The 15,058-nt window shown below is 48.5% G+C and overlaps 1 protein-coding gene across 7 annotated transcripts in view; it reads right to left on the bottom strand.

The window, feature by feature from the left end:
• The window catches only part of Gro (TLE family member transcriptional corepressor groucho), a 55,649-nt gene that overhangs the window by 17,836 nt on the left and 22,755 nt on the right, over window positions 1–15,058 (bottom strand). For 6 of the 7 annotated variants that reach the window (XM_070669888.1, XM_070669889.1, XM_070669886.1 and 3 more), the window contains 5 exons: window positions 9,584–9,628; window positions 3,940–4,002; window positions 3,774–3,848; window positions 3,575–3,607; window positions 2,763–3,128 (listed from right to left, as the gene is read on the bottom strand). In XM_070669888.1, coding sequence (XP_070525989.1) covers window positions 2,763–3,128; window positions 3,575–3,607; window positions 3,774–3,848; window positions 3,940–4,002; window positions 9,584–9,628 — 582 coding nt within the window. Of the gene's footprint in view, window positions 1–2,762; window positions 3,129–3,574; window positions 3,608–3,773; window positions 3,862–3,939; window positions 4,003–9,583; window positions 9,629–15,058 lie in introns of those variants that run through there. The other variant, XM_070669891.1, reaches the window with a different exon arrangement.

Here is a 15,058-nt window from a genome sequence, read left to right on the forward strand (position 1 = left end):
AGCTAGGAGTAATTATACCAAATAAAGCAGAGTGTAATCGAGAGCCGGATCACCGTTCTCGAAATGACGCCGCAAAACGTACCGAAGTCGATCCTTTCTTACTTTCAGCCGCGCATACCTTTTCGAAAAACGCTCAATTACGACGCGTTCGTTTGAATAAGAATTAATCGGCGATTTTAAATAAACTCGCGAACCGTCGTAACGAACGTCGCATTAAAACGCCTCTGATTCGCGTGGCTGCGCTTTCCATCTAATTTGCGTAGAGCGAAATAAACCCCCTTTTCCCACAATATAGCGGCTTCGTTCGTGCGAGGAGTCGGCGGCAGCTTTCGTCGCGACGGAAACAGGGCATACGGTTGCTCCTTTGATTAATGCTTCCTCGGGGATGAAGCGAAGGGGTTGGAGAAAACGGCGGGCGGCGGTGTGCTGAGCTACGACTAATCCTCGCCCGGCGTGCGCATGTAGGTACGAGGCAGTCCTAAGAACCTCAGCGTGGACACGAGCGAAAACTCATTTCCGGATACGGCCCTCCCTTTCTCACCCCCTCCCCCGGGTTCCTTCTTCCGCAGTCTCGTGAATTACATACGGCCGGACGCGACGCGTTCTCAATCGAGTAACCGCTCCGCACTCGCGACAACAAGCGGATCTCTTCCGCGAATGAAAAGCTTCCAGCGTCACGTCGTTGCGATTTTTCCGCGATGATAATGCCGCCCGGTTTACGCGCCGTCATTGAAATTGTCCGACATTAATCGTAACTTCGCGTCGCGAGTGTGGAGCTGTCCGACGCCTCAGTTTCGACCGAACATCCCTTTGAAAACGAAGGAATTGCCCGTATAACCAACGCGTCGTTAGTAAATCCAAAGATAAAAAAAAAAGAAAAAAAAACAAAAGGGGAGGATAATACGAAGGATTGAAGACGGAGGATTGCGAAGCGTTCGCAATTCCTTGATTTTCACCGGCAGTCTCGCCGGTGACAATTGCCCGCGACAACTGCACGGCTGCCTGAGAAGCAATTTTAACAGCGGCGGCTTGAAGTCATCAGAAGACAGCGAGAAACCGCCGGAAAGTATGTTCCCCGATAGTTGAAATGACAAAAGTGCACGAGGAAAAGATATATAATATCCGCGATTATTTTTTTAATGCAACATTATATCGCGAAAATGTTACGGAAAGGAGAAAAAAATTAATTTTTTACTCCACGTTATGACCGTATTAATTTCGTAGATAATTTTCCGCCCGCGTGCGGAAGGCGAGTCTTGCAACGCCGGGGCAATTCATAAGAAATCAAGCATCATTAAATCGTTTAGTATTTTTTTCTTTTTCCGCCGTCACTTTTTCCTATCATTAACCGCGAAGAAGATATAACCCGTTCGAATTACGCGACTCATCGTGTATAATAGATAACCGTCGCCGTTCCACGGCGATTTTATGACTTCTTTTAAATAAATAATTAATGTAAATCAACGAGCGCAGGCGAGGAAAGGAGAAATGCCGAGGGTATAGCCGGGCCCCCGCGCGCCGGCTAATGAATTCGCGTGGAAATGCTCTAATCGGTACAAAAATAAAAGTCGCGAGGACGAGGAAGGGAACGGAAGTGGCGGCCGACGAAACAAGATAAAGGGAGATGACGAGAGGGTAAGTGAAGCGCCCGAAGGAGGTAAGGGAGCAGCTGAGAAAAATAATCCAATTTAGCCGGTGCGCGCACGACGACCCGGCTAACTGTTCGCCTGTTTTCACGGTTTTTAATTATACGCCCGCCTCTTCCGTCCGTCACCCCCTTTTCCTCCCCCCCCCTCTTTGCCCTCCGTATTCGTGCCTCTCTCGCGTGAGGAGCTCCTCTCGCGCTTTTTGCGGTTGTGATTCAGGACAGAGAAACACACTTTCGTTGAAACTTGGCTGCGGATAGACGCTAAGCAAAATAGACGATCGCTCGACTTAACGGAGGGACTCTCGCGGGGTTATACGGTCCTTGACCGGCAGGAAGTCGGCGTCTCTCTTTTTCTTTTTTTTTTCTTTTTTTTTTTTTACCTTCTTTCTTTCTTTCTTTCTTTCGCCCCCGCGGCGAACGAGGGTAATCCGATTTCGATGGAAACTTCCGCGACGCATGATTGCATTTGGAACGACGAAGAAAGGCCGACATGGACGGCACGCGAGACTACCCAACATACCCTTCATCCTCCCTTCTTTCTCCTATTTTTTTTTTCTTTTTTCTTTTCTTTTTTACGGTGAATTCGACGGTTAAGTGGAAGTTAGCATCGACGCTCTTCTATCCTTTATCGCGCGGCTCGAACTCGATTCTAACTCGGCCCTTTTATTACTCTTACGTTTACTTTCCAGCGATATAACGCGCGCGCTCGCTCGTGCGTCTCTTTATTCCGGCCGCCCTTTGGCCCCCTCCTCGCTCCCCGATCGCCGAGAGTGTCGGCCGTTTTATCGGCTTTCAACGTCGCTGCAATTAGCATTTTAATTTTCAGCTAAACGCACCCTCCGCTGTAACGCCGCAACTTTTTCCACGTCGAGTGCCTCTGCAGTTAAGCGCGCACCGAGCAATATTCGATGCAACAGCCACGCACTTGCGTGCGTCGACTTTTACCTCCCCCTCCCCCATCGAGAGAAAAATCTCAAACGCAAAGAATTCATTTCAATTTCCGATTTGCGGCCGACAAAAGGAAAACCGACAGAGGGTCGAGTTTAAAAGCGCTCGGTGGACCGAATGCAATTAAGAATCATGAGGGCTCAATGACGCTGATAATGGTACTTACGTGTCCTAGCTTCTCCTCCTTCCGCCTTTTGGAATCGCTCTCGAGGTCGGGCGTGCGGCTGCGAAATTTCTCGGGCGGTGAGACCGAACGGTGGCCGAGCCTCTCGTCCGGCAGGGCGATCGGCTTACGGTCCTCGGGAGTCTCAGCGGCCGCGCGATGCTGCTGGAGATCGGCGGGCTTCAGCAACGCCTGCGCCTGTGCCTGGACCGCAGCAGCCGCGGCCGCGGGATGCGGCGGCGGCGCCAAGTGCGGCGGCACACCCGCGGCTGCGGCCGCCGCGGCCGCACCTGCGAAGCCCAGCAGACCGCCCGGCGGAAGACCGCCGACCACCGCGCCATGGGGCAGCTGCTGCGCGTGGATCTGTTGCTGCAATGTCAAGACAAAAAAAAAATATTTTATTAGTATAGAATCTTCCTCTCGCCTTCCGTTTTTTATTTTTTTTTTTTTTTCGCGATAAACGCTCTTCTCTTCACTTTCGTTCGGCAGTTTTAATCGCGACCGAGCAGGTCACCGGCGCGGTATCAATCAAGCGGTGTCTTTATTCTCGCGCAATTATCAACTACATTCTAAAATTAATGGCGTAATAATCCGCGCGACGATCAGCGTGATAAATTATTTTCCTTGTTTCTCGCAACGAGAGCTATTTTTTTTTTTTTCTTTTTTCTTTCTTTCTTTTTGTTACATTTTTTATTAGCGAAACGTCACAACGCGTTACTCTTTAAGGTGAGTTATGTAGGGCGGTCTCAAGTGGTCGTCTTTCGTAAATAACGGGAAATAAAATTTATACGTCAAGCGTGAAGTAAAATACTCACTAATAGCTGCTGGAGACCTTGCTGCTGTTGCTGCTGCAATAATTAGAAAATAATTCGTTAAATCGCAGGTTTGTGTAAGAATTATTTAATTATAAAATCATCGCTTGCCGGCACGAGAATTCGCGAGTTATTTAGTTACAGCGAATTCATCTCTAGGTATATTCGAGTTAACTGAAGCAGATGGTGAGCAGCTACTTACCCCGATAATGGCGTTGAGTTCGGACATGGTGACTTGCTTCGCCCTCTCGACAGCGTTTGCCACCTGCTGCTGATGCTGCAATGCCATGCTATCATTATCGCGTCGTCGTCACACTCGATTGTAAGATCGCACGGCACGCGTGCCAAACAGAAAGTCAAAGACTCACCTCTTGCGCCAGGAACGGAAGCACTTGTCCGATTATCGCGTTCAACCTCTTGGCGATTTCCGTCTGCGAACATACGACAAACAGTCGGGTCAAGTGCGTTTTCAAGTGGCAATTAAGCATTCGACCTATCGATTTTATCTTATCGCCATTCGAAGAAAGACGGGTGTATATATATATATATATTATAAATATATATATATATATATATATATATATATATATATAAAAGAAAAAAATATTACGTAAATATCGCAATTTTCCGGAAGGAACAAAGAGCGCTTTAATTCTCCGCGCCGCTTCTAGATAGAGAGAGATAAAAAAATAGAGAGCAATTCCCTGATGATAGAGACAGTAATGTCTTTTGACACGCACCGTAAATGCGCGCTTTTATAAAGCATCCTATCAGTTAGCTCCATTTCCAAAAATTGCACGTGCGCCCGCGGCGGCGCGTGTAATGTTTTCCCAAAATGACCGGTCCATTTGTGAAATTGCGCAAGCGACGCGCGGAAATTTCGCTCGAAAATTTAATGTCACGTGCGCAGGCCCGACGTCGTGCGGTTATGCTTTGAATAATTCGAGGCTTAATTGAGAAATCGAGACCGGCCGGGCGGGTTGAAGGGGACGCAGCGCGAGATGCGTATGCAACGTGCAGCCGGCACGCGTGTCACTGGGCGCGGAACTGCACCGTGGTAATCACATGTCGTACGACGAGTGCTCTCTCGTCGAGCTCGTTTCACCCCTCGTGCAACGGGGTGGCCGGGCTACTGATTAATGAGCCCCGATCGAATCACGATTAGGTTCACATGACTCCCGCGGCACGAAAGATACGTGTACCACTTCAGCCGTTCATTCATCCCTCGCACCGACGGAGGAACTTCTGCCTCTTAAAGCGAGAGATTAAACAATCGCGAGTAACGAGGTGTAATTATATCTCTCAACCGGTTGAATCGTTTCGTTCGATCGCGGCGATCCGCGGCGGTGAACGAAGGGGGAGGGAGGGTAAAATCGCATGTAATTATTTAATAGCGGGTTTTGCGTCGACGGGGAACGCCCGAACGATATTTCCACGTCGGCCCCGGCGTAGATCCAAAAGTTGAGAGACCGAAAAAAATGTCATCGCCCCCACGGGGAAACAGAAAGATGGAAAACTGCCGCGTCCACGTCAGTTCGATTTCGCCCTGTTCGACAGTAGGTGGTAAAGGGGGGAAAAGGGGGAGGGCGAGAGCCGGGGACGGTTCGGTGGGTGTAGAAGAAGGGCGGGCGACGAAAAAAAGGTTTCGACGAAAAAATGGACAGAGGATGCGAGGGATAGTGTCGGGGATTGCGGGAGGGTGGTCGGAGGCGGCGGTCGGGAGACGAGGAGAATTTGCAGGACGCGGGCGATGCGGAGCGAGTGTTGTCCGGCACGAAAAAATGGTTATTCCTTCTCGAATGTGCCCGATGCACATGCACGTTTTCCCGCAAAACGGATGGCCGAGGTGCGGGCTCGACGAGGGGGACCGGGGGGGAGGGAGGAGAAGGGGTGGCAGCAGGGAGAACGAAGTGAGTTGACGAGGGGGATGGCGGCGACGAGAGACGAGGAAGGGGATAGAGATGACCAAGCGGGAGGTGGATGTAGAGGCAGATCAGGAGGAGGAGGAGGAGGAGGAGGAGAAAGAGGTGGAGGTAACATTGAGATTAGCAACGGGTAAAAAATCGATGTCATCGCCCCCAGCCCTCGCGCTCTCTCCGCTCTCGCTCGACTCAACCCTCTGCTACCTCCACAGGGCAAAATAAAAGAACTCGAATACACGACCCCTAGGAGAGTGTGTGTGTGCGCGCGGCGGCGAGCGGCGTAGGTGTTCGTGCGAGCAAGCGCGATTGCGAAAGCGAGTGTGTACACGCGCGGCTCTCTTTCTCCCGCTCGTTCGGCCGTCCGCTCGCGCGTTCGCGCGCTAACACGTGTGTACGAACGAGAGAACCCTGGAAAAGCGACCCCCGACCGCCGAAAGAGAACCTGTGGGAGACGAGGTGAGAGGGGTCGTTGCAATGAAAGAGAGACGGAGCGGGAGAATCCAAAAAAAAAAGGAAAAAAAAAAAAGAAAAAGAACCGACCGGAAGAGGGAGAGAGGGGCCAGAGAAGGCAGAAGACAGAGAGCCCGGATAGATAGACGTATATATGCATGAAGGTAGGAAGAACTGGAAAGGCAGGGTGAGTTATACGCAATTGGTCAGCCTGCACATTTTTTATCGGAACGCCGGGCGAGCCCGCGATGGGGAAATGGTAGTTACTCTTATATTGACGAACAACGCCAACAACAACGCCGCGCCAATGTTCTCGCGAAGGGCTTTCTCGTGAGAGTGCCGTCTCCAATTCGGCATTTCTGCCCGAAGGATCCTCACGTTAGACGTGACTCGATTCGTAACAATTCGCTGCCGGCGGCTTGATTCTCTCCCGGGATAATACAAAGTTATTCCCTTCATTCGGGAATCATTTCAACGCGGAGTGAGTCGATCGAATGGAAAAGTCGTCTAATAACATTCTTGTTATGAATAAATCAAAATTGAAAAACTCTTTTTATTTCTTATCTCTCGTCACGATGATACGTCACGGATATTGAAACGTTATAAGAAGTACCGCCGGGCAATTAATTTTTTTACCTTATTTCCTCGGTTTCGTCCCCTCCCCCTCCCAGCTTTCGAAGACTCTGTAATGACCCTGTTTTGCGATCGCGTGCGCGTAACATATCCGCGACATATTACCGTGGGTCGCGGCTTAATCGAACGGGACAACGAGCAGGCGGCCGCCGCGCCGAAGGACGTCCCTTTCAATTAAGCGATAAGCGTTATCGGAGAGATACGCCGGCAACCGAATGTACGTACGTACGACTCGACCGGGTGAATAGGGCGAGAACGTAACGCGCGGCCAGTCGCGATGAGTTTTTAACTCTCCCGTCTCGTCGCCACTCCGATTTCCCCGGTTTATCCCCCCTGCTTCTCCTCTGTCGCGCTTTTCTTTCGCGCGGTCGCGGACCGCTTTTTGCGGAGCTGCCCATTTTTCTCTACCGCCGCGAATCCTCGCGCGATGAAATTCGACCAGAGCTCGAGAATCGAGCCTGATAAAACGCTCGATCGCCGACATTAGCCAACGATATCGCATTAACGCGGAAAATTGAAAGCGATATAGCACCGATCGGGTTCCGCCAACTGTCGGGCGGTCGAAAAATCTTGGAAAGGATTCCTAGACTATTTTTCTATTTTTTTTGGTCGTGGTATTTGCACGGTATAAAGTGATATCGCCGACGAGAGACGGGACTTTGACAGTGTTGAAAGCCATCCCCCGGTCGGTTGAGTCAAGAGACGAATATTGCGATGACCGATCGGTGGCAATCTATATCGCGCAATTAAATCGAACGAGCCAATGTTCGCGAGCAAGGGCGGCCGAAGCGGGAAAACTCAAGACTGCTATCGGGGATGAGAAACGGATGGAGCGAAGTAATCGTACCTACAAGAACTGGGACATCTCCAACAAATTCGAGTTAGTCGAGTAGAGAGTGGTAAAGTGGTGGCTGCGGTAGGGTGGGCGAGAGGCAAATGTCGACTTCGGGCTGCGGCAGGAGATACGAGGGTCGCAGATGCGAGGGATGGCTAGCGCTCCGGGAAGCGAGGGACGGAAATCAAAGGGAGAGACAGAAAGCGCGAGATAAACGAAGGCAGAGAGGGAGAGAGAGAGAAAGCAATATGCGAGGGAGAGCGAAAAGGGTAAAAACGAAAGGGGTGGCGAAACGGGAAAAAGAGACGGGCAAGAGATACAGAAGGTTCTAACCTCGTAGGGGAAGATTGTTTTCATTCGGGGGCACAAATTGAAAAGGAGCGAGAAAACCACGACGCAAAAGCCTGCTAAGTGGCGGGGATTGACTAAAGGGAGCTTGATTTATTTATTTATTTATCTTTTTCTTTTTTTTTTTTTTTTTTTTTTTTCGAGACTGACGTGATGGAAGTAGTACGTAAGTAAATTTTTTTCGGACGTCCACTTAGTTATTGATTCCAGATAAGAGAAACGGAAAGTAAAACGCCGATAAAGCGTATCTGAATTGCCGTATCGTTTGCGCGACAAACTTTTCCAAGGACCCGCCGTGCCAATTTCTTTTAAGACCCGCTGACTTTTGTTCCGCGCGTCGCGAAATCATCGCCGATGCGCCTCGAAGATGGCAATTAATGTGAATAAGCCGGTAAAAGAGATTTAATCGCGCGTTCACGAGCACATGGCATCGGCGCGATATTATCACGGTTAATTAGAGAGCCGCCAAGAACCGATAACTTTTCATTTCTCTTCCAATTAGTGTCAGAGAAGCGAGTTCGCCGTGTTACATTATCTCCGCTGCAATTTCTGCAGGTCGCGGTGTCCCGACTTGATTTCCCCGCGATCCCGAGTAATCTTACTTTTCCGATTTTTATTAATATCCGGCGTACATTATTACCCCGACAAATTTACAAATTAGCGCGAGGCGGATCCACCTCCTATCGCGGCCGTTTGTCGAAGGAAAACGTGATCGACGAGTGTATTTTTAGATCTCCCTATACACACAATTTAAAGAGTTTACATTAGTCTTATTTAATTATTCAATACATTATCTCTCCGTGATAAGCCACTTAATGACGCGAAAAACCCTTAGTTAATTGAATTTCAGATGGCACGTAGACGTTTTCAATTTCCGTTATTAATAAATCAAGTTCGATAACCTTATTCTAACTTTAAAGGGTCCCCATAGTTCGGCTCGCGATTAAAATAACACCACGTATTTTTTTCTTTTTCCCCCTTCCTCCTTCTTTCCTTTTTTTTCTTTTTTATTTTATTTTAAAGACGCCCTGATTTTCCATGCATTATTCGCCGGAAGTGATCCCCGCGGTGATTCTGGCGCCGTGTTACGCCCTATAACTATCCGAGGGAACGTAGTTCCCTCCCCCCTCCCTCTCCGCGCCTCGGCCCATTAACCGCCGCCTCGAGGTACGAGGGTGAGAAATGATCGGCCGCTAATGCTAATGAATATCAGCTCGTTGTACCGGGACGGCGGGCGGGGTTGTTTGGAGTTCAGGGAGCCCCACTTTTGAGCACGACCGCGTGACGACGAGGGTCTACCGTGGCCGCTTTTAAGAAAATTGCTGACAGAGGGGACTGCCCCGCCGCTGTTTCCCCTGATTAACCGAAATTACACGATTTCCCGGCCTAAACGCGCCGCCTGCACCCACCCTCTCCCTCCCTCCCCCCCTCTTCTCCCCATTTGCGGCCGCAGCCGATTCCGACGATTCACTGACCCCGGGCTCAATTAACGAAGAGCCACTTGAATACTTAGCATCCGAGCCGAACGTGATCTTGATTAACTTCGCTGGTTAAAGATTACGCTGTACGATCTTGCGATCTAATTGAAGGGTACAATTACGCGGAGACGCGTTCTAAGAATACAATCGAAAGGGGACGAGCCCCGGCTAATCTAAATATTTTAGCTATCGATTATCGATATCTGTACCAGTCCATCTAATGCAATTAACCTTTAAACGTGAAATAGCAACATCGGACAATGCTTAAATCGCAAAATTAGATCAATGTTTAATTAATCAACGCTCGAAAAAAAAAGGAGATAATTATACTAGAATTGTGATTTACCTGTTTGTGCATTTCAACGTTGAGGCCGTATGACATCTCGTAATACTGCAACAAAAAAAAGACATGATTTTCAGTTTACTTGAAGTATCATTCGGGGATGTGTGCACGATTAAAGTATTAATTAGCACGCAGTCGTAAATATGTAATTAAAAATTCATTGAGTTCCGAAGCTGGCGATCGCGGAACCGTTCGCATTCAAACTCGATTGACGACCGCGACGATTCTTATACAGATTACGGGTTCGCGATCGTAAATTGGGTGGAAATTCGAAGCACCCATCGTCGGCCCACTCGTAATTAATTGACCGTTTGTCTTACCCGTATTCCCGCATTAAAAAGCACGTAGTTTAACGCCGAGGGATTATCCGCGAACTTTGAAACGGAACGCGCGCCGAAGTGCGGAATTCACGAGACGCATCGAATCGCTGGGAACGATCGATGGATCGGCCGGATCTTCTCACGCCCGGCGGCATTCCCGTGGATGAATATCTGCGGGCGAGGGCGAGACCGAAAAGGGGCTCTCGCGGTGTAGTAGTAGCCGTTCGATCCAGCGGGTACATGCGTCTCGATAAACTGCATCCGAACGTAGGATGCAGTCCGGCGGATGCGCTTGCGCGATCGTAAATTGGCTAGTGGCTGTCGCTTAGCGCCGCGCGTGTCCGCCTTTAGCCGCTCTCGTTCGGAAACGAATGGCTTCGGGGGCGGCGGTTTGCCGACAGAAAGAAGACGGACGGAGAGAAAGAGCGAGCGGAGGAGAGACGAGGGAAAAGGGAGGAGAGAGCCGAGGGAGGGAAAGTGCAATACACACGTCAGACCAGACCGAGAGATACTCGGGCACGGAGATCGATAGCATCGGCCACGGAAATATACTGACTTAATAATGCAGTCGATAACTACGCCTGGCGAACTTGGGGCAAGGCACGCGCGGAGCCTCCTTCCTCCTTCGCGATCCCGACTTCGCACCTGGTCCCGCGGCGTTAGTGCACGCCGATCCGGCCGATCTTATCGCGCGACAAGCGCGGAGACCCGCTGATACATTTTTTTTTTTTTTTTCCTCGAGGCCTCTTTGCCAGGCCCACGAAAAAGTGGCCGCCGCGCGATTACCGCCACGCTAAGTAAAGAGCGATCATAATTTATCGGGATAACGCGCACGACGAGCGCGGGCCACCCCCTCGTATCGCTCGCTTTTCCTTATCGCTTCTCATCACTTCTCGCGCCCCTGTCCGGCCACGCTCTCTTCTTTTCCTTCCCCGCCTCACTTTTGCGTGACCGCGCCCGGAATAAGAAAAACTCACCTTCGCAATCTGTCACGCGATTTGTCAGCATTTGCCCGCGTTACAGATGCTCGGCGCGCATTGTGAACTTCCGACTTCGGATGGCCAGAGGCAAGATATCGACATAAGTCGGTAATCAAATAACGAGAAAACTCTTTCCCGACGGCGTACGGGAAGAGTAAAAGAAAGCCACGCGAATATCGACCCCTCATCTGCGAGACGGCGGTCTCATTTTCTATTTTCACGTACCTATGAACCCAATAATAAAAGTTGTACCAATAAATTTCGCCCCCTCCGATTACTCGATATGGATCTTTTAGTAGGGAACGTTTTAAAGGATAATTGGACGACCTCGTTTGTCGCTCTTTCGACATTTTTTTTTCTCATTTTATCCCTTCTCGCTCTCTTTTCTCTTTGCGATCTTCTTTCTAGTTTGCACCGCACTACGATTCAGTCTATCGTTCTGTCGCCTCCATCCCGGTTTTCCTTTTTCCCCCGCTCGCATCTACTCTTTTGTGACTCAACTCGTGGAAATTTACACGTCGCGCACGCAGATAATTAACAGATAATTAATAAACCGTTGCGCCGGGCGGAAATCGCGACGCGAAATATTTTTCTTTTTTCCTCCCCTTTTCGACTTTTCGCATTTCACATTTTTTAATAAAGAATCCGTAATTTATTGAGATAAAAAAAGAAAAAGCCGTCGCAATGCAATAAAAATTTTCTTTTAATAAATTACGACAAGAGCGCTTTCAACGACACAGATTCGCATAAATTTTTATATCTAGCACCTGCAAAGTGATATTAATTTATTCGAGAATCATCAAGCTGATGCAAAGTTTAAAACACGACGCGCGAAAGAATTTACAAAAAAAAAAAAAAGAAAAAAGAAAAAGAAAAAAAAAAACATTTTAACTAAAATCCGCGTTGTGCAAAGATATTTTCCACGCATAAAGGAAGTATCGCCGACCGAACGGCCGTCACAGTCGAAGCGTGACGGGGCAAAATTTTGCTAGTGGTTGATGGAAAAAAATTTTTTTTCGAGAGAAGGACAACGCGGCGAGGATAGAAATGCAATCTGCCAGGTATAGCTGCGCGCGCGCGCGCGAGAGCACGTATAGTCGAGGGGTGGAAAGCAAACGGCGAACCGTGGAAACAGGAGGAAAACAAAGAGTAATCGAGAAGCGTGCCCCAGGGATGTGGGTTACGTTTAATTTGTTGCAGCGCGAAAAAACGCGGCGGAGAAAAAACATAGATAATTGGAAAGTCTTCTCGTTCGCGGGCGGATCGGAGATGCGCAACGACCCCGGGCCCGTTTTCGATAAGGTTTTTTTCGCTTCGGCCGTCGATTTTTTTTTCTTCTTTTTTTTTCCCCCTTTTTTTTGTCCCTCATCCATATAGACCGTCGAATTTTTTCTTTCCTTCTTTTTTTCCCTCCCGGCGCTCGATCATTACACCCGCGTATCGGAAATCAAATTAATTTTCTGACGGCCCGGGGATTCGGAGCTCTCCGCTTATGCCTCCGTCCGTTTTTGACGATATGTAACGACGCCGGGTTCCCCTCCCCTTCTTTCCTCCTCCTCCCGCTTTCAAAACGTGGATTTCGAGGGAATACCGCTTGCCGCGAGAATCGCTACGACTAAAGTTATGTTTTGAAGATTTTTGATTCACCGTAACCTGTCGTGCGAAAAGTATTTCTTGCAGGGAAGACGAATGAAAGACGTTCGTTGATTTAAAAAAAAAAAAAAGAGTACGATAAATCGACAGAGATTAATACATGTACAATAATAATTAAAGAGTGGAAGATATCTGCGAGCATCAGCTATTTTCATACACGATCAAAGAGGAACTTTTATATTTATAACTTACAATTTTTCTGATTTATTTTTTAAATTATTACGAATAAATAAAGAATAGGTTTCGCAGCGTATATAAATTAACGAGCATATAAAAAAATCAAACGCGAAAGCGTTTGCGCGAGAAAGAGTCAGATCTGTTTCTCTATTGTGTATTTTTCCAAGATAAAATGTCATTTTCTGAAAATATATCTCCTAAAATCCGTGAAGCGAAAATATAAACTGCGAACGGAAGATCAAACAGCAAATAAAGGTAGAGATAGAATTTTTGTAAACCCATAATGCGGATTCAATTCCCTTCCCTCTTTTAAAATGCGGGTAAAGACACGACTGGAGGAATGGTCAAAGGTTCACCGGGTCAAAACTAAACGTGAACACGGGCAATTCGAAATGCGTGAAACACCTACAAATAAATCAAGTGCGTCAATCAAATCCGCGGAAGCGTGGCACGATTGGCGGTATTTCGACGAGAGGAGGGAAAAGTATCGCGTAACGACATAGAAAGGCGATGATCCGTAAGACGTAGCGCACAAAAGAGTGAAACGAACGAGAGGCCGGGGGTGAATCGAGGAGGAGGAGGAGGAGGAGGGGGAGGTAAAAATTGAAGCAGCGCGCGGATTTACGCGGCGCGTTACCCTAATGAAAATCGCGAAGGATGAAGTTGCGCGCGCGTGGCGGTGGCGGCGGCGGTGACGGCGGGAAGAGATGGCAGGAGAGGCGGTTGGAATACACGAGGGTGGAATTAGAATATCAGAGACACGGCTGGCGTAACGTGGTGTACGATAACTGTGTGCCGGCGCACACGGACGGTACTCGCTCGCGCGCGTCTCCAGCTTGCACGTATATAATACTTGTCAGTGGTTGACAAACCCTCGACATCAATTTCTCTCTCTGTCTCTGTAATTCGCCCCCTCTTTCTCCCTCGTCTATCCGTCTCCACCTCGCACCCTTTTCCCTCGGCGAGTCTTGCCTCTCTCTTCCTCGCTACTTCTATCACTGCGAAACCCCCCGGTCCCCTCCCTCCCCCGCTGTCCCCCTCGGCCACGCCAACTGCTCCTCCACCTCCTGTTGCTACCCCCCTGCCTCTATCTCTCTCTTCGTTTACTTTGGAGATATCGATTACCGGCTCAACTCCCAACCCCCATCAACCCCTCTGTCACCTCCGACCCCCCTTATCCACTCCCGCTGGCACCCCCGACTCCCTCCACTCGGCCCAGCTTGCTGCTTGGTTGCTTGCACGGTGTCACATCGGTGTAGCAGTTTACAGAGACAGTATAGTTCGCGACAATTACGATCGGCCGTACAGCAGACAGTGGTGTAGAACCTCGAAATCCAAGGATGCCGGCGCACGGCGTCACGGCGAGGACATCGATCTGCTGAACGCGCTTGATTTCCCGATGCAGTTCTTAAGTCGCGTGTTTTAACGGTGTAAATGGAACCCCGCGTAGAACGAGCGCAATTTTCGCATGCAAAACACACCATCGGCCCTTCGCGTTCGCGTGAATTTAAATTTGCATTTCTTAGGAATGCATTAAGCGCGCAAATCCGAGCTACCTGCGTTAAAGCGCCATTTGAACTTGCCGTCAAAATTAACAGGCGGGAAGGCAACAATTTTTTTTTCTTTTTTTTTTAATTGCAACCATTATTTAATATCTAGATCAAACCAACATATATATTCCGATTAATTCCGGACTCTCGATTCTATTAAAATTAATTTATTTACTGTTAACGAGTTAAATGTCCCGGCAAGTACGAAACGAAATGCAGAAACGTCAAGTGAAATGATTAAAGTATCTCTCACCAAACTTCCTAAGTAGAATTTTTTTTTTTTTTTTAACGAAATTCCGGATTCGTATGCCTGACACAGCCCTCCCGTACAATGCAAATGATTTATATTAAGGTGCGTAAAGATTTAACAAATACCGAACGAACAGCATACGCGAACATTCATAAACAAATCAGTCGCTACGCAAATAATACATCCGCGAAATGTCGCGGTAGCTATGTTCGTTAAGCGTACACACAATTGAACATTCTAAAAAGCGATCGAGCAAACATACGAAATACGCCGTTAGCCCTGTTAAAATTTGCGTCTATTGAACATAAACGGGGTTATCGAACCTCCGCGCGGTTCACTTTCGCATCTCGAAAGCAGTTTGCAGAAATGCATAAGCTCAGCGCATTCTCCGCGCAACGCTGAATTTCTGTCGGAACAAAAGATTTCGTTTCCGATTTCGACTCCGACTTTTATTCTCATACTTCTTTTTTTTTTTTTTTTTTTCTCCGATTCAGTCGCGTTTCTCGCGAGTTTGACTTGCCGTGGAAGACGCAGCTGTACACGCGGTA

This window comes from Cardiocondyla obscurior, linkage group LG19 (genome assembly GCF_019399895.1).
Source record: "Cardiocondyla obscurior isolate alpha-2009 linkage group LG19, Cobs3.1, whole genome shotgun sequence".
Lineage (NCBI taxonomy): Eukaryota > Metazoa > Arthropoda > Insecta > Hymenoptera > Formicidae > Cardiocondyla > Cardiocondyla obscurior.